Here is a 25,972-nt window from a genome sequence, read left to right as displayed (position 1 = left end):
ACTGTGTACGTGAAGATTATTATCCAGAAACCCACCGTCTGGGGAATAGAAGCCATATCCGACTGAGCTCCTCAGAGACAAATATGTTTATTCCAGTGTGTGTGAGGAGTTTCTCATGCTTCTTATTTCATTTCTGCACATAAATCTCACACATAACAGTAGTATCCCCAAGGCTCTAAGCGTTTTTTTTTTGCACACATTAATTTAGTTTGACAGGGTATTATTGAGAGTTCATGAGGTTGAATATCTCCTCCGGTGATGTCATCAGAGGACACCGGGTCCTTGTGTCGTGTTAATAGAATAGAATAGAAATACTTTCATTTATTAACCTTTATTTACCCAGGGTAGGTTCGCTGAGCACGCATGCTCTTTTTCAGCTACGCCCTGCTTCACATTCACACAGTTCTATTATTCACACCTGGGAGCTGCCCAGTACAACCACAGTCTGACACCTGGGAGCTGCTGCCCAGTACAACCACAGTCTGCCACCTGGGAGCTGCCCAGTACAACCACAGTCTGACACCTGGGAGCCGCCCAGTACAACCACAGTCTGACACCTGGGAGCTGCCCAGTACAACCACAGACTGACACCTGGGAGCTGCCCAGTACAACCACAGACTGACACCTGGGAGCTGCCCAGTACAACCACAGTCTGACACCTGGGAGCCGCCCAGTACAACCACAGACTGACACCTGGGAGCTGCTGCCCAGTACAACCACAGTCTGCCACCTGGGAGCTGCCCAGTACAACCACAGTCTGCCACCTGGGAGCTGCCCAGTACAACCACAGTCTGACACCTGGGAGCTGCCCAGTACAACCACAGACTGACACCTGGGAGCTGCTGCCCAGTACAACCACAGACTGACACCTGGGAGCTGCCCGGTACAACCACAGACTGACACCTGGGAGCTGCCCAGTACAACCACAGTCTGCCACCTGGGAGCTGCCCAGTACAACCACAGTCTGACACCTGGGAGCTGCTGCCCAGTACAACCACAGTCTGACACCTGGGAGCTGCCCAGTACAACCACAGTCTGACACCTGGGAGCTGCCCAGTACAACCACAGTCTGCCACCTGGGAGCTGCCCAGTACAACCACAGTCCGACACCTGGGAGCCGCCCAGTACAACCACAGTCTGACACCTGGGAGCTGCCCAGTACAACCACAGTCTGACACCTGGGAGCTGCCCAGTACAACCACAGACTGACACCTGGGAGCTGCTGCCCAGTACAACCACAGTCTGCCACCTGGGAGCTGCCCAGTACAACCACAGTCTGACACCTGGGAGCTGCCCAGTACAACCACAGACTGACACCTGGGAGCTGCCCAGTACAACCACAGTCTGACACCTGGGAGCTGCCCAGTACAACCACAGACTGACACCTGGGAGCTGCTGCCCAGTACAACCACAGTCTGCCACCTGGGAGCTGCTGCCCAGTACAACCACAGACTGACACCTGGGAGCTGCCCAGTACAACCACAGACTGACACCTGGGAGCTGCTGCCCAGTACAACCACAGACTGACACCTGGGAGCTGCCCAGTACAACCACAGTCTGGGAGTCTACAGTAGGAGTAATATTGAACAGTGTTGTTTTAGAAGTAAAAGTCCAGGAAGATGGTGACTGTCACCCTGTGCTCAGTGATGCAGTGATTACAGCTCAATGAAATTATATCGATGAAGGAGGAAGGATAAGGACTGCAATAGGTATCGCTATTCCCCCCCCCCCCCCCCCCCCCATCTACGTCCTTTCATTGAGCTGTAATTAACACAACGCAAGGATTCAGTGTCCTCTGGTGACATCACGGGAGGAGATATTAAAATCTCATGAATTCTCAATACCCTGTCAAACAAAATTAATGTGTGCAAAATTGTTTAGAGCCTCAGGATACATGCGAGATTATGCGCAAAATAAATTGCCGTTGTTTTTCCGCGAAGTTCCCCTTTACAGAGCAGGGGGGGGGGGGGGGGGGGGGGTTAGCACTCCTAGGAAAACCCGACTTTGAAAAGGACGGTAGGTATTGGCCCGGGGGGGGGGGATATGCAACAGTAGACATTCATGCATCAAGACTGGGCTTGAAGACAGCACCACAGTTATTGCTCAAGTCTCTGAAGACATTTGACAAAAACACATGTTCAGAGAAACTTAAAACGGAAAAGAGACACAGGGTTGGTTTTGTGGGCAGTGTAGGTTGAGCGTTCAGCTTGTATGGTGGGCTGTGAGTAGGGCCGTCTTAGATACGTCCAAGCTTCGTTCGATTGGCATGAGATTCGAATGGGAAAAAAATTCAAAGAAAATAAAAAAATATTCTATTTTTTTTTTTTAGCTAAATCAACTCTGCCTCTCTTTGTTAACTACAACAAGCAATGCTGTTTGTTATTTAAGATGAGGTCGGACTCGGCACAGACAGATTTGTGTTCATTGTGCTGCTTTTATAAAGCCTCAAATGACGGCTTACAATATTTCATGAAAGCAAAGTGTTTAGTTTGTCTAAGATTTAAAAAGGTTTCAACTTTACAGCACTGACAAAGTTGAACAAAGTGTTGTACAAGTCCCACAACATAAAAAATTAAATAAAAAAAAAAGATTTAACACTTTGACTGCCATGAAACGTTTTTAGACGTCATTGCTGGCCATGCTCAAGTTGCCGGAGGACGCTGTACAGCGTCCTTATATCAATATTTCAAAAATCTGCGATCGGATTCATATGTCCCCTCCGCTGGCCTGAGATCCACCAGCAGGACCCACTGAGCTCTCTGGCGGTTCAGGAGCGCCATCTGGTGGCCGATCGGCGCAATCGCTTAAACAGGATGTGCCATAGAGGTTGTGCTAGACGTCCGTATTGCTTCCGGCCACTCGGTACATGTCCCGGGACTCTGGCTCGTCACGCTACATAGCGATCGATTGCCAATAACTCGATAAACAACATGATTTGGACGTATATACCATTATACAAGCTGGAGATGGACCGGGTAAATCGCCATCCCCATAATGATAGAATTTCTACTCTACAATGATCGCCCAACGGCGCGCTGAGACTGGGGTGAGTTTTAGCGTGTAAAATTACCGTCTTCGATACTAACTGCTATTATCAACATTTGACCCACATTAGATGATTGGTATAACGCTGCCCACGGAATTATAAACGCCCCCTCGCCCATCCGGTCAACATCAGATGACGTGTAGTAACTTCTAGAAGTACGTCTAGTTGGAATTTTTATATCGCGCTGATTGCCATCAAACTGTATTTCATCATCAATATAATGCATTTGGGGCTATAGATCACGTTCTGGAGAAAGCTGCAGAAAGAGATGAAAACATACTTATACATTAGACCATACTTTACTATGAATATGTGAATGAAAAAGTTTAACGTTGCTACACAATGAACAATACATATAGGACTTTGAATGGGCCCTAATAATGGCAATGTAGCAATAGAATTTAAAAAGTTATAGCCATGCAAAGAAGGGGACTTTCTCCATAGACAAATAGCGCTGGCAATCTATGGTATATCATGAATTATTTTTTTATCTCGAAGCTTCGAATCTCGGCCCCGAAGCTTCGAATGCCAAAGAAAATTCAAAGGTCAGCCCTAGCTGTGAGTGTGTTGTTTTAATACAGCTAGTAGGGTAAGCTGTGAATGTAGGATTTTTCATGAATGCCAAATATGTTGCGTGAATCAGAATTATGTAAAAAAAAAAAGCACATACCGTATTCGCTATTTCTAGTGCTTTGAAATGTTCTCTCTATCTGTTTCCTTATTTGCAAAATTGTATACGACTTGTAAATGTGTTAATTATGCTGCAATTAGGCGGGGGAGGGGTTACATTGCTTTCTGGGTAAAGTAGTCAATATAAATACGAAGAGAAACGGTTCCGGTTTCTTTGTGGGCTTGTATCTAAGGAATACAAATACAAGCTTCGAATTCCAAAAAGAAATTCGAAGGTCAGCCCTACTGATTTGTACAAGTGATGGCTTATTTTGAAGGTATGAATCTGTACTTTCATATTATGTAAAACAATTATAATAAAGGGCCCAGAATCAGGGGGGGGGGGGGGGGGTTACAATCACAAAATAGCCCAGCCCTCAGAGGGTTAAATTAATACAGCTGGTAGGGTAAGCTGATTTGAATTCCAAGGACTATTTAAGCACCTCGTTAAAAAAATTGATGTTTTCAACGAATTCCAGGCCTTGACTTTCTTTTGGAAAAAAACCAAGCACTTTAAGCACCTCAAGGACCTTGTGTGAACCCTGGGAAAAAGGGTGGAAAGGAATCCCAACCCGAGCATGACATAAGAGCACAGCGGCGTGTGGATGCGGTGAATGGGGGAGCGAGGATGAGGTAGGAAGGTAGGCCGGGGTCTCGTACTTGGACACGTTCCCCACCACGATGGTCTTCTTGGCGTAGAGTCTGGAGGCCTCGTCTCCGGTGGTGAGATACGTCACCCGCTGCTCCACGGCAGCCAAGGAGGGGATGTCAAACGTGTCCTGCAGCGGGGAGGAGAGGTGGTGAGGAGAGGAGAGGAGAGAGAGGAGAGGAGGTAGTGAGAGGAGAGGAGAGGAGAGGAGAGGTGGTGAGGGAGGAGAGGAGAGGAGAGGAGAGGAGGAGAGGGGAGAGGAGAGGAGAGGAGAGAGAGAGGGAGAGAGGGAGAGGGAGAGGAGGAGGAGAGGAGAGGAGGGAGGGAGGAGAGGAGAGGAGAGGAGAGAGAGAGGTGAGGTGAGGTGAGGTGAGAGAGGAGAGGAGAGGAGAGGAGAGGAGAGGTGGTAGTGAGAGGAGAGGAGAGGAGAGGAGAGGAGGGAGGAGAGGGGAGAGGAGAGGAGAGGAGGTAGTGAGAGGAGAGGAGAGGAGAGGAGAGAGGAGGAGAGGAGGGGAGAGGAGAGGAGAGGAGAGGAGAGGAGAGGAGAGGAGAGGAGAGGTGGTAGTGAGAGGAGAGGAGAGGAGAGGAGAGGAGAGGAGAGGAGAGGAGAGGAGAGGAGAGGAGAGGAGAGGAGAGGAGAGGAGAGGAGAGGAGAGGAGGAGAGGAGAGGAGAGGAGGAGAGGTGGTAGTGAGAGGAGAGGGGAGAGGAGGAGAGGAGAGGAGAGGAGAGGTGAGGTGGTAGTGAGAGGAGAGGAGAGGAGAGGAGAGGTGGTAGTGAGAGGAGAGGAGAGAGGAGGAGAGGAGAGGAGAGGAGAGGAGAGGTGGTAGTGAGAGGAGAGGAGAGGAGAGGTGGTAGTGAGAGGAGAGGGGAGAGGAGGAGAGGAGAGGAGAGGAGAGGAGAGGAGAGGAGAGGAGAGGAGAGGAGAGGAGAGGAGGTGAGGTGGTAGTGAGAGGAGAGGGGAGAGGAGGAGAGGAGAGGTGGTAGTGAGAGGAGAGGGGAGGAGAGGAGAGGAGAGGAGAGGAGAGGAGAGGTGGTAGTGAGAGGAGAGGAGAGGTGGTAGTGAGAGGAGAGGAGAGGAGAGGTGGTAGTGAGAGGAGAGGAGAGGAGAGGTGGTAGTGAGAGGAGAGGAGGTAGTGAGAGGAGAAGAGAGGGGAGGAGAGGTGGTAGTGAGAGGAGAGGAGGTAGTGAGAGGAGAGGAGAGGAGAGGAGAGGAGAGGAGAGGAGAGGAGAGGAGAAGACAGGAGGTAGTGAGAGGAGAGGAGAGGAGAGGAGAGGAGAGGAGAGGAGAGGAGAGGAGAGGAGAGGAGAGGTGGTAGTGAGCTCTTGATACAAGGACTAAACGCAAAACAGGTAAACATCAAAGAAATGTAAGGTATTTTCTGCATTCTGTGGCTCAAAAGGGTTTGTTTACGCTGGTAATGTTCGTAAAAACACTGGTGTAAAACAGATCTACAGTCGGGTGCATAAATATTTGGACATCAACACAATTGTCATCATTTTGGCTGTGTACTGTACACCACCACGATGGATTTGAAATGAAACAATCGAGATGTGCTTTACGGTATAAGTGCAGACTTTCAGCTTTTTAAATCGAGGGTATTTACATCCAAATCGGGTCAACGGTGTAGGAATTACAACTGACAAATTAACTGCAGCTCTCCTGACTTGTCATTCAACCCTACAGGACAACTTTTGGTTTGATTTTATTGATGGATTAAAAACACACAAGAAGGATCCAAAGGATAACATGAGAAAGAGTAAAACCCTTATTTTCCGTCATGGTCCCAGGGCTGTTAGGCCACAACAAAAACACGACAATAACACAAAACACATACATTTAAAACATTAGAAAACTAACCTATAGCTAAAATTGTATACCGCACAATAACTAAAAACTGATTGGAAACCCATTCAAACTATAGGGGGCTACATGAGTGCATGCTTACCAACTGTCCGTCTGCAACACTATTATCACCAACATCTAAGAAGGGAGATCCCCCCTTGAATGGCCCTTCTAAGGTTTCTCTCCTCCACACTGCCTGTGGAGCTTTTTTCCCTATTGTTAGGTTTTAGTGAGTTTTTCCTTACCTTCGCGTGGGGTATGTCTGGGAGTGCTTGCATTCTTTCTTTTATTTGCATTCATCTAAAAATGTTTGGACCTTATGGTGTTCTTGTTCTGTTCTTGACTTATTGTTATGTTTTCTTCTTGACTTGTTTAAAGAAGACCTGTACGGCCCATGGGGACATTAACGTGTGTTGTCGGGCCCTATAAATAAATTTGATTTGATTTGATTTGATTTATTCCTCCATTCTGTCCATGAGCCACTTCCTGACGCTTCTCTTGAAGCTGTGGAGGCTCGAGCTCTGCTTGATGGGGAGAGGCAGCTTGTTCCAATCCTGGGCTCCAGAGAAAGTAAGGGAGCACTGGCCCAGTTTGGATCGGAAAGAAGCAGGCTTCAGGTTTGCAACTGCCTAACTTCAGGTTAAGCAACTTAGCTTCTCTCTCCAGCTCAGCTACAAATTATTACAAATAATTTTCAGTGGAACAGGGACATGCATACCCATAACACCAGAGCCGGCATTGCCGACCTGCGTATTTCCAAGGTTCAAAACAAATATGGGCAAATGTTCTTTTAAATTCTGGGGAGCCACTAATTGGAATTGCTACCTCCACACAGCTAAAATGCATCAGTAGCCGACGACACAATTTAAAGAAAAAAGTCAAATCGTGGCTCCTCGACAATGTCAAAAACTAGATAAAAAAATGCATGAAAATGTTGTCCGATACATTGTTGTCTGTGGCTACGTTTGTACTGCATTTAAAATGTTCATGTAGTTTGTCATATTGTTATTTATAGTCATGTTTTGTATCGCTCGTCTGTCTGAGACCAAGGACCACAATGGAAATAAGTCTAGACTTTTTTGCGTTTCATCCCCCTTTTTTTTTACAACTGTTTTTTATTTTCCCTTTTTTTTTACATGAAACAAGACAAACAATACAGTAACAGTAATAATCAACAATAAATCACAGGACAATAACAGAAATAATAATTTCCACCACCCCCCCCCAGGACCCCCACGTGGGCTATACATCCACTACTTCATTCAACATCAGAAAACTCCAAATTGATATGCGTTCCTTTATCTTATCCACCACAGCTACCCAGACTGCTATGCTGGCTTCATTAACACCTAAAATTCGTGAATTTGTGTTTCATCCTTGATGTGTTCTGGAATCTTGTATTTTTTTTTTTTATATATATATAATAATTTTAAATCAAATAAAATCTAATCAGCTCAGCTCAGCTCACCTTCCCCGTGTTGCGTCCCGGCCTGCGCTCCGGCCTGCCCCCACCGCCCTCCTCCCCCCTCCACGCCGCCTCTGCATCGCGCTCGGCTCCGTCCCCGGGCTGCGACAGGGACTCCGGCTCCGAGGGGGCCAGCGAGGGGGTCTCGGAGCCCTGGTGGAGGGGCGAGGAGGAGCGCGACGGGGACTCCAGGAAGCGCCGGATGGCCGGATGGTTCAGCACCGCGGGGTCACTCTTGGTGGAAGCCTGCTGGGAAACCTAGGCAAGGTGGGAGAGGTCAGTAGGGTTGGGCACCGAGAACCGGTTCTAATAGGAACCGGTTCCTAACTTCCGGTTCTGGAACCGGAAGTAACATGTTTGAATTTCTATTCTTAATTTCGATAATATTTTTTTTTTTTTTTTTAAAGATTCTTGTTTTGTTTTTACTTTGTTAATTAATACCCTAGTTACAGTACAGCAACCAAATTAAACTGTATCAAGTCAACTGACAATGTGAATAGTATGAAGAAAATAAAAGATTTTTCAAAAAAATAAATAATAATAATAATAATCTCCTGCGAAATAAGCTGTGACCTGTTTTGACCTGCACCTCAAAGAATCGGAATCGAGAACAGGAATCGAAATGGAGAATCGGAACCGGAATCGTTCAAATCCAAACGATGCCCGACCCTAGATGTCAGGAGGACGCGCCGATTAGTGATGCCGGGATGTCATTATCGGTTCATGAAATGAGAAAGTGACTGTAGCTATAAATAAAACATTCATCATAAATGATGTAGCCTGTCTGCTCGGCGCTCCATCAAGACGTCGCCATCACTTTCGTACCAACCGTGCCCTTATTGCATTATTTATGTTGACGAAACTGACGAGTTATATTCATATGATTATGTCATAAAATATGACGACAGACATTCAAATCTTCATTCGAAAACTTCAATAGAAGCTTTGAATGTAAAAAAAAAAAATGACATTGGGTACAGCCCTACTAGCTATAGTATACAGTATAATGGTTCAAACACATTTTTCATTACAAAACGCCATACTTCCATATTCTACTTCTAGACTGGATTTGTAACATAATGTGATAAAATTATGATATTGTAATACTGTTGCACACAATTTTGTCATCTAAATGAATGATAATAACACTTATTAAGATAAATGTATCTCAAAATGAGATCTTCAATATTTATGGATATGTTCTTTTTGGTTTTGGTTTCATAAGATAAGATGGATCTCTTTATTAATCCCCTTGGGGTAATTTGGGGGTCATAGCCGCACAGGGGAGGGGGGGATACAGCCATCCAATAAAAATATAAGAAAAAGTATAGTAGATAATAAAAAAAGATAAAAGATAAGAATAAAGATAAAGGTATGATCTGCTCGACATGCACGTATGTACCTGGTATAATACAAATGTTATCCCAAGTCAACCCCATGTGCAAATATGAAGCTAACCTAGCTCTACTCTGTACAACGTGCAATACTCCATAATGTCATAAAATAAACAGATTAAGAGAATTATCAATAAATATAATTGTGCATTTACAAATAAGATTTAAGATGCTAATGAGTGAGTGATGTGTGGGTCCTCCTTGTGCAAAGTGCACCAGAGTTCAGTAGTTAAAGAGTCAAAACAGTTCTTCACAGCTGTTGGCCTGCGGTCGTGGAGCCTAATGGATACTGGCACAGACATCGGGCACGGGGCTTTTAGTGTCGCTGCCCCCACCCTTTGGAACTCCCTCCCCATGGACATCCGAAATGTGAACTCTCTCGCCCACTTTAAAAAACCTGCTGAAAACTAGGGATGCTCGATATTGACTTTTTTACCGATACCGATATAGTCCAACTCTTAATTTCCGATACCGATATCAACCGATACGATATATGCAGGGTTTCCCCCCCCCCAAAAAAACGAAATAATTTCAGGTAATTAACATTACATATCTCTTGTCGTGTAATTAACACAACATTATGCATACTTTGACAATAAATAAAATAATAATTTGTTCTTACTTGCTTGCCTGGGTAAATAAAGGTTAAATAAATGTAAACAAAATAAAAATAAAATAAAAATAAAAAGATTCATTTATTTTTTTGAAAACCGATACAGATATTTTCTGATATCACATTTTTATGCCAATATCGGACATCCCTACTGAAAACCCACCTCTTCACCCAGGCCTATGGTCTCTGATGCTCCTTAGCATCTGTTTCATTTTGTTTGTTCGGTTTTTGTAATTTGTTCCTCAGTTTAGGCCACAATAATTATTATATCAATATTGGATCGGTGCATCCCTAATTATAATTCCTTTTAAACATGAGATGTGTAGTGCTGTGTGCATCAGGACTGATACTTTTTGTTTCATTACTCTTGCAGTTTTTTTGTTCAATCCACAAATGTTTCAAGACCAGGAAACTATCCAATGACCCCTCAGAGAGCCACATTTTGTTTAAAGTGATTTTTTTTAGCGGTTGCCGCATGAGTGGTGGGTGGGTGTGTGTGTGTGTGTGTGTGTGTGTGTGTGTGTGTGTGTGTGTGTGTGTGTGTGTGTGTGTGTGTGTGTGTGTGTGTGTGTGTCAGCCAGTGGCTCTTTTTTCACCTGGCAGCGAGGACTCTCATTGGTGAAGCGTAACGCGTGGGAGGTCACGCTGCCTTCACCACTTCCTGCCTTTCGCTGAGCAGGCGCCCAGACCTGAAATGTAGGCGTCGCTGTCCACAACGCCAGATTACCACCCTCGACTTCCCTCCCGCTAACCCAGCCAAACGAGTTAGTATGACGACCGGCCCAAGCCGCAGGCAATGCTGACTCCGGGAGTCGAGACCGCAGCCTCTTGCATTGGTGACGAGCGCAATCTCCGCTACGCCATCCGCGCGCTGACGCATTTATGAGTATTCAAAAGAGCCTTTACCTCGGGTAGCTTTGGCAGCCCAGCGTTGGCATAGTAATTAGCCACGATGCAGGCCCTTAACTTGTCCATCATCCTCCTGGCCTCGTTGAGACGCTGCAAAATAAAAGAAGAAATAAAGAACCCAACCTGAACACATACCCGTTAACATGATTACCAAAATGGCCACGAGAGAGACCACCCGTCTAATCAGTAATCAGTGCAGTTTCACCCTGTATATCAAAACAATTCATTTCTGCATTATAGAAAGACAAACATGAATGGCACAGCCATTGAGATGGGGGCATACCCATATCTAAAAGAGCACCTACGGGAGGCCGCAATTCGAACCCCCCCCCCCCCAATGTACAGTTTCCTCCCCCTAAAATGTATATTATTCTCTTTTTTTTAAACTCCGTCTGTAAATAAACAGTACTGTATATTTGTATATCATAAATGTCTGGATGTAACAGTACTGTCTATCTGTATGTTGTGTATGTCATAAATGTCACTATGAATTGAAAATGGGGGACCCTGATGTAAACAAGACAAACGTCTTTCTCTGGTCTGCATCCCCTTAACAATTGTGTGTATTGAGCCGTACTGTATTGTACCCATTCTGCAATGTGGTAATAACATTTCCAATCATCAATCAATCAATCAATACCAAACCTAGAGAAGAGACTTCAATGAATGTCTAAGTGACACTCACCTGGCCGATGACTTCAATCTCATGCTCTTTGTTGTTCATCTCCAGGGAAAACTGCTCTCTGATGATGGTGTCGATCTTCTGCACGGTTGCTTCCCTGGCTGTGAGTAATGGTAAGGAGGTCAGCACCAGGGAGAGAACTGCGAGAACTCATAATAAGACTCCTGTCCTCCACTCTCTCCACTGGCTCCCGATCAAACACTGCATAAACTTTAAAACACTACTCCTCACCTTCAAAGCCCTCCACAGCCTGGCCCCCCCCTACCTGACTGATCGCCTTCTTCCCTACCGCCCCACCCGTTCCCTCCGGTCCTCCTCCACTGCCTCCCTCACTGTCCCGACATCCAAACTTAAAAACTTTGGAGATCGGGCCTTCTCTCGCACTGCAACTCCACCTTCAAAGCTCGCCTCAAAACCCACCTGTTCTCCCTTGCCCACCCATAAACCCCCCCCCCCTCCAACCTGATTGATGTCTGTCTCCAGTCTTTTTGTGCTATCATGCTGTCTCCCCTGTTCCCCCCATGGTCTCATGTTCCTTTTGTTTTTGTTTCTTTGTTGTTTCTTTGTTTTGTTTCTTTGCTTTTGTTTCTTTGTTTTTACATTTGCTCCCGACTATTGTCAGCGACTTCGGGTTATTGAGAAGCGCTATATAAATTAAATGAATTATTATTATTATTATTATTATTATTATTATTATAAGACATCATGTCAGAAGACCTGCTATGATCTGACTATATGATCATCTTACCATTATGTTCTGCTACTTTGTTCCTCTTGCTCCCCAACACCAGCGAGATGTCCTCGTAGTCTGGGTCGTTGTCCTCTATCTTCCTCTTCACTCCTGACATGATGACTACCTGAGAGGGAGGACAGCAGGAAGCATTTCATGCAAAGTATTCTGTATTTCTGTATGACAACTAATATAAAGAAACTTGAACTTGGGAGGACAGAGCAATAGCAGAAGACACAATGTACAGTTTCTTCCCCCTCAAATATATATACTCTCTTTTTTAAGACTCTTTTTGTATCACAAACAGTACTGTATTTGTAAATCTGGTATGTCATAAATGTATAGATGTAGCAGTGCTGTCCATCTGTATGTCATGTATGTCATAAATGTTATGATGAATTGAAAATGGGGGACCCTGATGTAAACAAGACGAAAGTCTTTCTCTGGTCTGCATCCCCTTAACAATTGTGTGTATTGAGCCGTACTGTACTGTACTCATTCTGCAATCTGTTAATAACAGTTTCAATCAATCAATCAATCAAAACAAACCTTGTCAATAAAGCCACTTAGCATTGAGCTAACTACCTTAGCTCCCAGCAGCTGCTAGTGGCTAACTAGCTAACGATGCTAGCATTGTTTCATGATAGCACACTGGTGGCCAATTATTATCTCAGCAAATCTATATCAACTAATCGTAAAGCTATTTCAAATGCCTGGCACCAGCATTAAGCCTAACCCTCACAGATCAGTGCAGCAGACTGGAGACAGTGAGGTTAGCCTGCTAACTAACCAGCTAACAGCAGCAGCAAGCTAACCAGCTAACACAGTTAGCACACACACAGACACATCAGAACGTTTTGTTTTGAAATCCAAAGGGACAATAGTAGCAAAGCCAAATGTACTCGAATGTTTCTCTCAAACGACGCTTCAAAGCTATAACGTACCAGTTTGCTATATTGAGCTTGAAGGCTTGTTGTGTTTCGTGAATTTGTAAAAAGAAATCTCGAAGTGGACAGTTAGTGTAGATCCTGCAGGATGGCCTTGCAGTTCTGGTAAATGGCCACCGGGTGCCACTGTTGTCCCAAATTGTTGTTACTCCCCCCAACTGCACTCTAGTCTAGTATGAATGAATTGATTGATTGATTGATTGATTGATTGATTGATTGATTGATTGATTGATTGATTGATTGATTGATTGATTGATTGATTGATTGAAAATGTTATTAACAGATTGCAGAATGGGTACAATACAGTACGGCTCAATACACACAATTGTTAAGGGGATGCAGACCAGAGAAAGACTTTCGTCTTGTTTACATCAGGGTCCCCCATTTTCAATTCATCATAACATATATGACATACACGACATACAGATAGACAGTACTGCTACATCTATACATTTATGACATCAGATTTGCAAATACGGATTTAAACTTTATTTAACAGATTGCAGAATGGGGTACAATACAGTACAGCTCAATACACACAATTGTTAAGGGGATGCAGACCAGAGAAAGACTTTCGTCTTGTTTACATCAGGGTCCCCCCCATTTTCAATAAATAGTGACATTTATGACATACACGACATATATGACATCATGATAGGGACATACATGACATACAGGTATATAGTACTGTTACATTTGTGACATATACGATATGCAAATATACAGTACTGTTACCCATAGATCCTGACAGAGTATATACATATGATGGGGAGGAGACTGTACATTAGGAGGGGGTGGGTGGGTGGGAGAGAAATATACATACGGTGGGGAGAGAATATATACATACGGTGGGGAGGAGACTGTCTATTAGGAGGGGGTGATCCATTTGGGATTAGAATAACAATTAGTTCAGAAATCAATCTGACGTGTGTGTCTTTACACGGTACTTTGCGTTTTATAATACCCGGTGTGAATTCCTTTAAACTAGTGTCACATAAACTTGTGTCTGATGGTGCCAAGGACATGTTGTAAATGGCAGCCAATGAATGTATTCATTACGTGGCGACACCATTGGCATCTAATTATAATTCTGGGATTCTTGGCTTCTTTGGGATTCTTGTTTTCTTTAGTGTGTTTCAGTGGGAAAGGTGTAAAAAGGAGTGCGACAGCACATGCTGCCAAATATCTAGTTGTGTGACTTTAAAGTCTGTTTTCTTTTATGTTATGATCCAAAGGCTACAGTCTATTCCCCCCTGAGTCTCATAATAATATACCCCTATATAATATATAATATATAACCCTAGGGGACAACAACCTCTGTACCCTGAAAAACAACCCTCTTTGTGTTCCATCAGTGCGTCACCGGCCCCACAGGCCATAATAATAAAACCCTGGATTCATGTTAGGGCTCCATATAAGGCGTGTTGTACACTACAAATACATTGCCAAGCCACACCCCCTTTTTGATAAACAAAGTGTGATCAGTGATCAGACCAGGATCCGTGGGCCAGGTAGGATAGGTGGTTAGGATAGGTGGTTAGGATATAGGATAGATAGGTGGTTAGGATAGGATAGATAGGTGGTTAGGATAGGATAGATAGGTGGTTAGGATAGGATAGATAGGTGGTTAGGATAGGTGGTTAGATAGGTGGTTAGGATAGGATAGATAGGTGGTTAGGATAGGATAGATAGGTGGTTAGGATATAGGATAGATAGGTGGTTAGGATAGGATAGATAGGTGGTTAGGATATAGGATAGATAGGTGGTTAGGATAGGATAGATAGGTGGTTAGGATAGGATAGATAGGTGGTTAGGATAGGATAGATAGGTGGTTAGGATAGGATAGATAGGTGGTTAGGATATAGGATAGATAGGTGGTTAGGATAGGATAGATAGATAGGCGGTTGCCAGGTAGGATAGGTGGTTAGGATAGGTGGTTAAGATAAGATAGATAGATAGGCGGTTGCCAGGTAGGATAGGTGGTTAAGATAAGATAGATAGATAGGCGGTTGCCAGGTAGGATAGGTGGTTAGGATAGGATAGATAGGTGGTTGCCAGGTAGGATAGGTGGTTAGGATAGGATAGATAGGTGGTTAGGATAGGATAGATAGGTGGTTAGGATAGGATAGATAGGTGGTTAGGATAGGATAGATAGGTGGTTAGGATAGGTGGTTAGATAGGTGGTTAGGATAGGATAGATAGGTGGTTAGGATAGGATAGATAGGTGGTTAGGATATAGGATAGATAGGTGGTTAGGATAGGATAGATAGGTGGTTAGGATATAGGATAGATAGGTGGTTAGGATAGGATAGATAGGTGGTTAGGATAGGATAGATAGGTGGTTAGGATAGGATAGATAGGTGGTTAGGATAGGATAGATAGGTGGTTAGGATATAGGATAGATAGGTGGTTAGGATAGGATAGATAGATAGGCGGTTGCCAGGTAGGATAGGTGGTTAGGATAGGTGGTTAAGATAAGATAGATAGATAGGCGGTTGCCAGGTAGGATAGGTGGTTAAGATAAGATAGATAGATAGGCGGTTGCCAGGTAGGATAGGTGGTTAGGATAGATAGATAGGTGGTTGCCAGGTAGGATAGGTGGTTTCCTGCTCAAATCACATGCTGAGCAGCCTGGCCCTATCTTCCATAACATACAGTATTTCACATGTCACTTAAACACCTGCATATAACCCATGTAACTCTGTAAGAGAACATGTACAATAGTGCTGTACATATCATATATATGTCTGTACCGGCATATAATACTTTTTTACATATCTGTAGATACTATAATCTGTACATATCCCTTACCTACTCTTACTAGTTATGCTGCTATGACTTACTACCATAGTGTCTTTATACCTGTATCACTGTACATATGAATACTACAAGTCTGTGCATACATCTGATACTAGCACTATACTCAGTAGTACTCATTTATATATTCTATACCCAGTTTAATCACCTGTACATTGTATATTACCATTGCACTTCCTTGTTACATTTGCACTCTGGTTGGATGACACATTTATTTCCGTTGTACTGAATTTGTGCTGTATAATGACATCAAATACATCAAATCAAATCTAATCTAATTTATTTGTTTAGCCCGAAATTACATGGAATTTCCCCCATGGGCTTTATTACAAGTCAAAGAGAAACATCACAATAGATCCAGAACAAACAAAAAAACACCATCAAATCCACACATTTTAATCTAATCTAAAACAACAGACGGTCACAGCTGTTCCCATAGCAAAAGGCAAACACCCCAGATCGCCCTTAAGTCCCAAGTAATGAAATGTTTGGAGAAACTGGAGCCATTGCAGTTTGCTACAGGCCAGTTGAGTTGCAGACAGTTTGCTTGCAGGCCAGTTGAGTTGCAGACAGTTTGCTTGCAGGCCAGTTGAGTTGCAGACAGTTTGCTACAGGTCAGTTGAGTTGCAGACAGTTTGCTTGCAGGCCAGTTGAGTTGCAGACAGTTTGCTTGCAGGCCAGTTGAGTTGCAGACAGTTTGCTACAGGCCAGTTGAGTTGCAGACAGTTTGCTTGCAGGCCAGTTGAGTTGCAGACAGTTTGCTTGCAGGCCAGTTGAGTTGCAGACAGTTTTCTACAGGCCAGTTGAGTTGCAGACAGTTTGCTACAGGTCAGTTGAGTTGCAGACAGTTTGCTACAGGCCAGTTGAGTTGCAGACAGTTTGCTTGCAGGTCAGTTGAGTTGCAGACAGTTTGCTTGCAGGCCAGTTGAGTTGCAGACAGTTTGCTACAGGCCAGTTGAGTTGCAGACAGTTTGCTACAGGTCAGTTGAGTTGCAGACAGTTTGCTACAGGCCAGTTGAGTTGCAGACAGTTTGCTACAGGTCAGTTGAGTTGCAGACAGTTTGCTACAGACCAGTTGAGTTGCAGACAGTTTGCTTGCAGGCCAGTTGAGTTGCAGACAGTTTGCTTGCAGGCCAGTTGAGTTGCAGACAGTTTGCTTGCAGGCCAGTTGAGTTGCAGACAGTTTGCTACAGGTCAGTTGAGTTGCAGACAGTTTGCTACAGGCCAGTTGAGTTGCAGACAGTTTGCTACAGGCCAGTTGAGTTGCAGACAGTTTGCTTGCAGGCCAGTTGAGTTGCAGACAGTTTGCTTGCAGGCCAGTTGAGTTGCAGACAGTTTGCTTGCAGGCCAGTTGAGTTGCAGACAGTTTGCTTGCAGACCAGTTGAGTTGCAGACAGTTTGCTTACAGGTCAGTTGAGTTGCAGACAGTTTGCTTACAGGCCAGTTGAGTTGCAGACAGTTTGCTACAGGCCAGTTGAGTTGCAGACAGTTTGCTACAGGTCAGTTGAGTTGCAGACAGTTTGCTTGCAGACCAGTTGAGTTGCAGACAGTTTGCTACAGGCCAGTTGAGTTGCAGACAGTTTGCTTACAGGTCAGTTGAGTTGCAGACAGTTTGCTTGCAGGTCAGTTGAGTTGCAGACAGTTTGCTACAGGCCAGTTGAGTTGCAGACAGTTTGCTTGCAGGTCAGTTGAGTTGCAGACAGTTTGCTACAGGCCAGTTGAGTTGCAGACAGTTTGCTACAGGTCAGTTGAGTTGCAGACAGTTTGCTTGCAGGCCAGTTGAGTTGCAGACAGTTTGCTACAGGTCAGTTGAGTTGCAGACAGTTTGCTTGCAGGCCAGTTGAGTTGCAGACAGTTTGCTTGCAGGCCAGTTGAGTTGCAGACAGTTTGCTTGCAGGTCAGTTGAGTTGCAGACAGTTTGCTTACAGGTCAGTTGAGTTGCAGACAGTTTGCTACAGGCCAGTTGAGTTGCAGACAGTTTGCTACAGGTCAGTTGAGTTGCAGACAGTTTGCTTGCAGGCCAGTTGAGTTGCAGACAGTTTGCTTGCAGGCCAGTTGAGTTGCAGACAGTTTGCTACAGGCCAGTTGAGTTGCAGACAGTTTGCTTGCAGGCCAGTTGAGTTGCAGACAGTTTGCTACAGGCCAGTTGAGTTGCAGACAGTTTGCTTACAGGTCAGTTGAGTTGCAGACAGTTTGCTACAGGCCAGTTGAGTTGCAGACAGTTTGCTACAGGTCAGTTGAGTTGCAGACAGTTTGCTTGCAGGCCAGTTGAGTTGCAGACAGTTTGCTTGCAGGCCAGTTGAGTTGCAGACAGTTTGCTACAGGTCAGTTGAGTTGCAGACAGTTTGCTACAGGCCAGTTGAGTTGCAGACAGTTTGCTACAGGTCAGTTGAGTTGCAGACAGTTTGCTACAGGCCAGTTGAGTTGCAGACAGTTTGCTACAGGCCAGTTGAGTTGCAGACAGTTTGCTACAGGTCAGTTGAGTTGCAGACAGTTTGCTTGCAGGCCAGTTGAACAGTGGAAGAACACAACCGCCTCGCTGCTAAATATGGTGTTCTAAGAAACATGCAAAGCTGCTTTTTTAGTTTATTTTTATAAATTATTTTGCATCTGCTTTTAATACGATCCAACCCCTTATTTGAGCCAATACACTTGAATTGCTCATTTGAATCTACAGTAGATTTGAATGTGGTTGGGATGGATCGTTTTGACTTTTTTAACCCAGAGAACCCAGAGGGTAAAAGTCAACCTTACCTGAACTGCTGTCCGTCACTGGAGCTGCACACGCATGTGTCCTGCTGTCACCCCTGTTGTATGTTCTGTACACACAAGTCACTTCTATAGCCGGTACTAAAACAGACACATGGTGAAGTTTGCAGCCGGTTCTGTTACTGTCAGCTCAGGAGGAGGAGACCTTGGTGTGATGCTGCTTTTATATAATACAGCTTTTTGTATTTAATTTCTTTATTATTTTTTAAACAAACACATAAACAAACATGACAACACACGATAAGATATACAAGCATTAGTTGTCAGAGCACATCCAATGAAATCACATTTTAGTTAATTGTCTTATATAGGATATACCCCTAATACCTGTTATCTAAAAACCTACACACATATGCTATATAATACAGCTTAATGTAACCAAAACCAAGGATGTCCATTGATTCTAAATGGCTCCTATACAAACCACCCTCAAGGGCCAGGCAGTGAAGAGTGTTGAGACATGGGAACTGTCATTCAAGATTCAAGATTCAAGAGCTTTATTTGTCACATACAGAGACACGAGACATACACAGTGAAATGTAGTGCAAATACAAATAATAAAATAGAATTAAAATAGAATAGATAATAAAATAGAGTAGACATGATAAAAAAGTAATACGAATAGAATACAATGCTAATAATAGGCACACACTTCACTCTAGACGAGAATCCATTGTGAGACACTTTAGACTCCAGACTAGATGATAACCCATTGTGAGACACTTTAGACTCCAGACTAGATGATAACCCATTGTGAGACACTTTAGACTCCAGACTAGATGATAACCCATTGTGAGACACTTTAGACTCCAGACTAGATGATAACCCATTGTGAGGCACTTTAGACTCCAGACTAGATGATAACCCATTGTGAGGCACTTTAGACTCCAGACTAGATGATAACCCTACTACATCTGCTCCTCCCTCCCCATCAACATGGACCCCCTGCAATTTGCATACCGCCCCAACAGGTCCACGGAGGACGCCATAGCCCATGTGCTGCACACAGCAGCATCACACCTGGACAAGAGGCAGGGGAACTATGTGAGAATGCTATTCATCGACTACAGCTCGGCATTCAATACCATAGTCCCCTCCATACTCATAGCCAAGCTCAGGGACCTGGGCTTGAACTATGACCTCTGCCAGTGGGTCTTGGACTTCCTGACTGGCAGACCCCAGGTGGTGAGAGCAGGCAACTGCACCTCCTCATCCATCACCCTCAACATAGGGGCCCCCCAGGGCTGTGTTCTGAGTCCCCTCCTCTACTCCCTGTACACACACGACTGTGTGGCTCAGCGGAGTAGCAATACAATCATCAAATTTGCTGACGACACAGTGGTGGTGGGCCTGATCTCTGCCAACGACGAGAGGGCCTACCTGGAAGAGGTCAAGGTCCTGGCGGGATGGTGCCAGGAAAACAGCCTCTCCCTGAACGTCAGCAAAACAAAGGAGATGATTGTGGACTTCAGGAGGTCGGGGGTCAAGGACTACAGCCCCCTCAGCATCGACGGGGCACCGGTTGAGAGAGTCAACAGCTTTAAGTACCTCAGAGCCCACATATCCGAGGACTTGACATGGACCACACACATTGACAGTGTTGTGAAGAAGGCACGACAACGCCTCTACTTCCTCAGGCGCCTAAGGAAGTTCCAAGTCAGTCAGAAGATCCTTAAGAACTTCTACTCATGTACAATAGAGAGCATCTTGACTGGCAACATCACCTCCTGGTTTGGGAATAGCACTGCACAAGACCGAAGCAGACTACAAAGAGTGACACGTTCAGCCGAACGCACAATTGGAGGGGGGCTCCCCACCCTCCAGAACATTTACAACAAGCGTTGCAAGGGCAAGGCTAAGAGAATCATTAAAGACTCCAGTCACCCGAACAACTGCCTCTTTGAACTGCTGCGGTCAGGCAAGCGATACCGGAGTCTCAAGGCGAGCACAGAAAGACTCAGAAGAAGCTTCTATCCCCAGGCCATCAGACTGCTAAACGAACAATGAACACTACACAACAACAACCACCAAACGCACATAGCACACACATCCACACGCACACTCTCACTTTAAACAGACACACTGTAGCACCCACTCCACACACTTTATAGCACACACCCACTTTAAACAAACACACTGTAGCACCCACTCCCCACACTTTATATTTATTGATGAAGGATTGCACTACAACTCGTACACCTTACTGTAAATTGTACCTAAACTGTACCTCATCCCATTTCTGCTTTGCACTATATAGTACTGTACATTAGTACACTGCATAGTATTGTATATTATATGGTAACTCAGAACATTGTACATATGTCTATACCGAACACTGTGACCTCATTTTCTTCTTCTAAATTACATGCTATACTATGTTATTTGATACTATCTTGTCTAGCACAGTCTCTGGAGCGTAACAGTAAGAAGCATTTTGTATGAAAGTATTCTGTACTTCTGTATGACAACTATTAAAGAAACTTGAAACTTGAACCCATTGTGAGACACTTTAGACTCCAGACTAGATGATAACCCATTGTGAGGCACTGTAGACTCCAGACTAGATGATAACCCATTGTGAGGCACTGTAGACTCCAGACTAGATGATAACCCATTGTGAGACACTTTAGACTCCAGACTAGATGATAACCCATTGTGAGGCACTGTAGACTCCAGACTAGATGATAACCCATTGTGAGACACTTTAGACTCCAGACTAGATGATAACCCATTGTGAGACACTTTAGACTCCAGACTAGATGATAACCCATTGTGAGACACTTTAGACTCCGGACTAGATGATAACCCATTGTGAGACACTTTTGGCGGCACGGTGGCCCAGTGGTTAACACTGTCGCCTCACAGCAAGAAGGTCCAGGGTTCGATTCCCGCTCGGGGACCAGGTTTCCGCGATGCCAGTTACCCAGGTGGGGTATCTTCCGCCCGGGCCTTTCTGTGTGGAGTTTGCATGTCCTCCCCCCCCCCCCCCGTGCTCGCAAGACTTTAGACTCCAGACTAGATGAGAATCCATTGTGAGGCACTTTAGACTCCGGACTAGATGAGAAGACGAGATGAGAGCTGTTTCTATGTGCTGCACAATCTGCCTAATCATCATAACTGTGAAATGACAGTGAAGTTATTTATTGATGCATTGCTGTGTGTGAACCACGGACACAATGATTTCATTATAGTTTTTTTTAATAACGTGTGAATGAATTAGTTTCAATTAAGTTTGTTTTAGTTTAGTTAAATACCATTGATGCGTTTCAATTAGACTGTAATTATTGTGGCGGCAGCGCTGTGTAAGAGATACGATTCCACCCTGGCATGGCACAGAACACAACAACAGCTTTAATGAGAGGAGAGGATGCTTCTTGTCAGCCGCGGATGATTGACAGCGGCTGGCAGAGCGTCAACAAGACCGAGGCCGAGGTTCCCATCTCTCTCCACGACACGTCTATTATTATTATTATCTGTAATTATTAGCTTCTCGTCTATCTGCTTCCTCTGGTGTGAAGATGGACCATCCCACTGCTCTATACTGTTAAAGTACACACATACACACGTACACGTACACACACGCACACACACACGCACGCACACACACACGCACGCACAGACTCACACGCACACACGCATGCACGCACACACACACACACACACACGTATAAAGTACATGTACATTACAGTGAAATGCTTGGTTCTGTATGAGCCTCCTGACAATGTGCTTCATACAGTAAAAAGGTAGGTAGTAGGTTGGTAGGAGGGGTGGAGGGGGGGGGTTGGGTGGGTGGGGTGGGGGGGGGGGAACTGTACATTGGAGGTGGTGGGGTGGGGGGGGGGGTAACTGTACATTGGATTATCGACGAAACCTTACTTGGTCCCAAGAAGAGGGTCTCGTGTATTATTGGGTTTAATAGGAATGATTGTACATTGGAGGGGGCCAGTTTCGAATTGCAGTCTCCCGTAGGTGCTCTTTGAGAGTGGTTTTGAAAGTGGGTAGTGATTCACATTCCTTTACAGTTGTGGGTAGGGGGCGTTCCACATTGTTGTTTGAGTACAAGGTGTCCCTCCTCACTCACCAGTGCGTACACGGTGGTGCCCCTGCCTACCTCAAGGAACTCCTCACCCCCCAGTCCTCCTCACGCTCCCTCCGCTCCGGCACAGCCTACCTCCTCAAAGCCCCCAGGACTAAGCTGCACACCACGGGTGATCGAGCCTTCTGCTCTGCCGCACCCAGACTCTGGAATGCTCTCCCCATCCACCTGAGAGCATCACAATCCGTCGAGGTTTTTAAAAGGCGCCTAAAAACAGTTCTTTTTAACAAGGCTTTTGCCTGAATTTTTCTTTTACTTTTATTTGTTACTTCTATTCATTTGATTATTATTTTATTTCATTTTACTTTTATGTTCTTCCATTTCATTGGTTGTTTTATTAATTTTTATTGTTTTTATTCATTTTAATTGTTTTATTCATTTAACTTTTTGTCTATATCTCCTGTAGCACTCTGAGATTCTCGTGAATATAAAGTGCGGTACAAATTGAATCTATTATTATTATTATTATTATTATTATTATTATTATTATTATTATTATTATTATTATTATTATTATTATTATTATTATTATTATTATTATTATGTTGTGGCATAATTGCGAAACGTGTTTAGTCCCTTGTTTGAGCTGAATCTGGGTTGAACATGATTTGTGGAGCTCCCTCTGGTGTTGTGATCGTGGTATTCACTGACCTTTGGGAAGTATTTTGACATGTACATGGGTACCTTAGTCGTGTAGTGTATCTTGTAGACCAGGCCCATTGCAAGTTGCTGTACTCTGTCGTCCACTCTAAGCCATCCTAGGTTGTCAAAGTGGGCAGGGGTGAGGTGGGTTCTAGGAGTCAGGTCAAGCAGTAGTCTGACCAGTTTGTTTTGTGATGTTTGTAATTTTGTTTTAAGCGCCTTTGAGGTGCTTTGGTACCATGAGGTGCAAGCATAGTCGTAGTACCCTTGAATGAGTGCTCCTGCCAGAGTCTTCAGGGTATTCTTGTTTACCAGAGAGGAGATCCGGTACAGGAATCTAGTTCGTTGGTTGACTTTTTTGATTACATTGGATGCCATTTTTTCACAGGAAAGATTTGCCTCTATTTCATCTTTCCTTTATACTATAATCATAAAGTAACATATGGACAGTATACAGGACTATATACAATGTAGACAGTAGCAAAATAAAGTGAATGTATGAGTGAATGTAAATATAGAGGTAAACGAGAACTTAGTGAAAAACCTTTAGCAGCAGTGGTAAGTATGAATAATACAATAATGGCAGTAAAGTGGCAGTGAGATGATGGATATGGCAGTAAACTAATATGATGTAAACTAAATAAATAAAACTAAATAATGGCAGTAAGTAAAGTGGCAGTGAGTTTATAAAGTGGCCAGGCACGTGCACACATAGAGCCCAAGGGGTGCTTGAGCACCTGCCTTTTTGAGCCTCATAAAAAAAGTGCCATTAAAAAAATTAAAAAAAATATATTTTTTTTTTACCGTTACGCATATAGACTGCCCTTCCGACTGAATAATGTCAGGATAGAATAAAAATATTAGGTAAAGAGAGAGAGATGCCCCATATTCCATTGCAGTTTGCACGGCCTCCTCAGCGTGCCTCTCCGCGGACCTATATATTTTATGCATAGCGTGGGTGGTGATGATGATGATGATGATGATGATAGAAACCGCTGTGGCGCATACAGTTGAACGCTGGTATTACACTCACTGAGGGACACGAAGAAGTCAAGTCCGATGGGATTTGGGAATCTCAAATACAAATCGGAATTGGAATAAAAAATGCATTTATATTAAACAATACAGAATATACAGCACTTCTTGGGGTCTGTAGGGTAAGCACTTATTCCCTCCCCCCTGAACATTTATGGAGATGTATGGGCCTTTTAGGTCAGTGATAAAAGTGTCTTTCAAGGATAAGTCAGCTCCTGCAGATTATTATAGTTCAATATTCAATATTTGATTACCAAAAACCCCCAAAAAGCATAAAAAGGGGGCCCCCCCGCCCGAAAAGGGCCCTTAAAAATCGGGGCTCGCGCGCTACACGTGCTCGGTTAAAACACACACAGGTGTAGTGCCCTTTTCAGCCTTTGAGCACCTGCCCCTCTAAAGTCCTGTGCACGTCCCTGAAAGTGGCAGTGTGTGTCAATGTGTGTGTGTGTGTGTGTGTGTGTGTGTGTGTGTGTGTGTGTGTGTGTGTGTGTGTGTGTGTGTGTGTGTGTGTGTGTGTGTGTGTGTGTGTGTGTGTGTGTGTGTGTGTGTGTGTGTGTGTGTGTGTGTGTGTGTGTGTGTGTGTGTGTGTGTGTGTGTGTGTGTGTGTGTGTCAGTGGGGAGGTATGGATGCAGTGCAAATCTTTTTGTAATAAATAGATACAATATGGTGTAGTGTTAAGTGTTTAAAGTGTCTAAAGTGAGTGTTCACACACAACACACAACACACACACACGCACGCACAAACACACACACACACACACACACACACACACACACACACACACACACACACACACACACAACACACACACACACACACACACACACACACACACACACACACACACACACACACAAACACCCCACACATTCAGTACCCCTTGCTGGAGATGATCCCGTGCCATATCACTGCACAACAGCTGCTTTGTAAATTTGTATTATTTCTTTTTTGGAACGAATTTGGACATTTGTCGTGTGAAGAAGAAGTTTGACATTTACCAAGTGATTAAAGTAAGAGATTAAAGTGCCTTTCACAACAACCATCCCCAGGCCCCAGGCCAGGGAGCCATGCCTAGGCCATCAGGATGATTCAGGATGCTCAATTTACATTTACATGCTCAATGACTCAACTAAGCCACCCATCTACATTCAATGCACACACTCACATTTAACATTCACTTTAGACACTTTTTAACACTACACCATATTTTAATCTATTTATTACAAAAATATTTGCATTCCGGCTTGGGCCAGCCGTCATACTGACTCAATTGGCAGAGTCAGCGGGAGGGGAGTCGACGGGTGGTATTCTGGTCGTTGTAAACAGTGACTCCTACAGGTCGGTTGGGGGACGCGCCTGCACAGCGAGGACAGGAGATGGCGAGGGTATAGTGTGAGCCTCCCACACGTTACACCTCGCCAATGAGAGTCCGCGCTGGCAGGTGAAAAGAAGTGGCTGGCTGACTCTGCATGTATCGGAGGGGACACGCGATAGTATCGATCAACCCTCCCTACGGCCAACCAGTGGGGGGCACATGCGAGCAACGATCAAGACAGGGGAGGGGGGAATTGGCACGACTAAATTGGGATGGGGGGAAAGGAGAAAAAGTGGATTAAAAAATATATATATTTGCACTACATCCATACCTCATTTTAGCATTTTT

General features: G+C 44.4%; 1 protein-coding gene across 1 annotated transcript in view; it reads right to left on the bottom strand.

Annotated features, from left to right (window-relative positions):
• yeats2 (YEATS domain containing 2) overlaps positions 1-13,033 on the bottom strand; it is a 128,943-nt gene extending 115,910 nt beyond the window's left edge. The window contains 6 exon segments of the mRNA XM_084332673.1: positions 4,376-4,494; positions 7,677-7,931; positions 10,587-10,679; positions 11,275-11,372; positions 12,020-12,128; positions 12,946-13,033. Coding sequence (XP_084188799.1) covers positions 4,376-4,494; positions 7,677-7,931; positions 10,587-10,679; positions 11,275-11,372; positions 12,020-12,119 — 665 coding nt within the window. The 5' untranslated portion in view covers positions 12,120-12,128; positions 12,946-13,033.
• Between the last annotated feature and the right edge of the window lie 12,939 nt (positions 13,034-25,972).

This window comes from Notolepis coatsorum, assembly GCF_963971535.1.
Source record: "Notolepis coatsorum genome assembly, chromosome: 17".
Classification (NCBI taxonomy): Eukaryota; Metazoa; Chordata; class Actinopteri; order Aulopiformes; family Paralepididae; genus Notolepis; species Notolepis coatsorum.
Note: the sequence above shows the minus strand (reverse complement) of the source record. Positions and strands in the feature narration are given on the sequence as shown.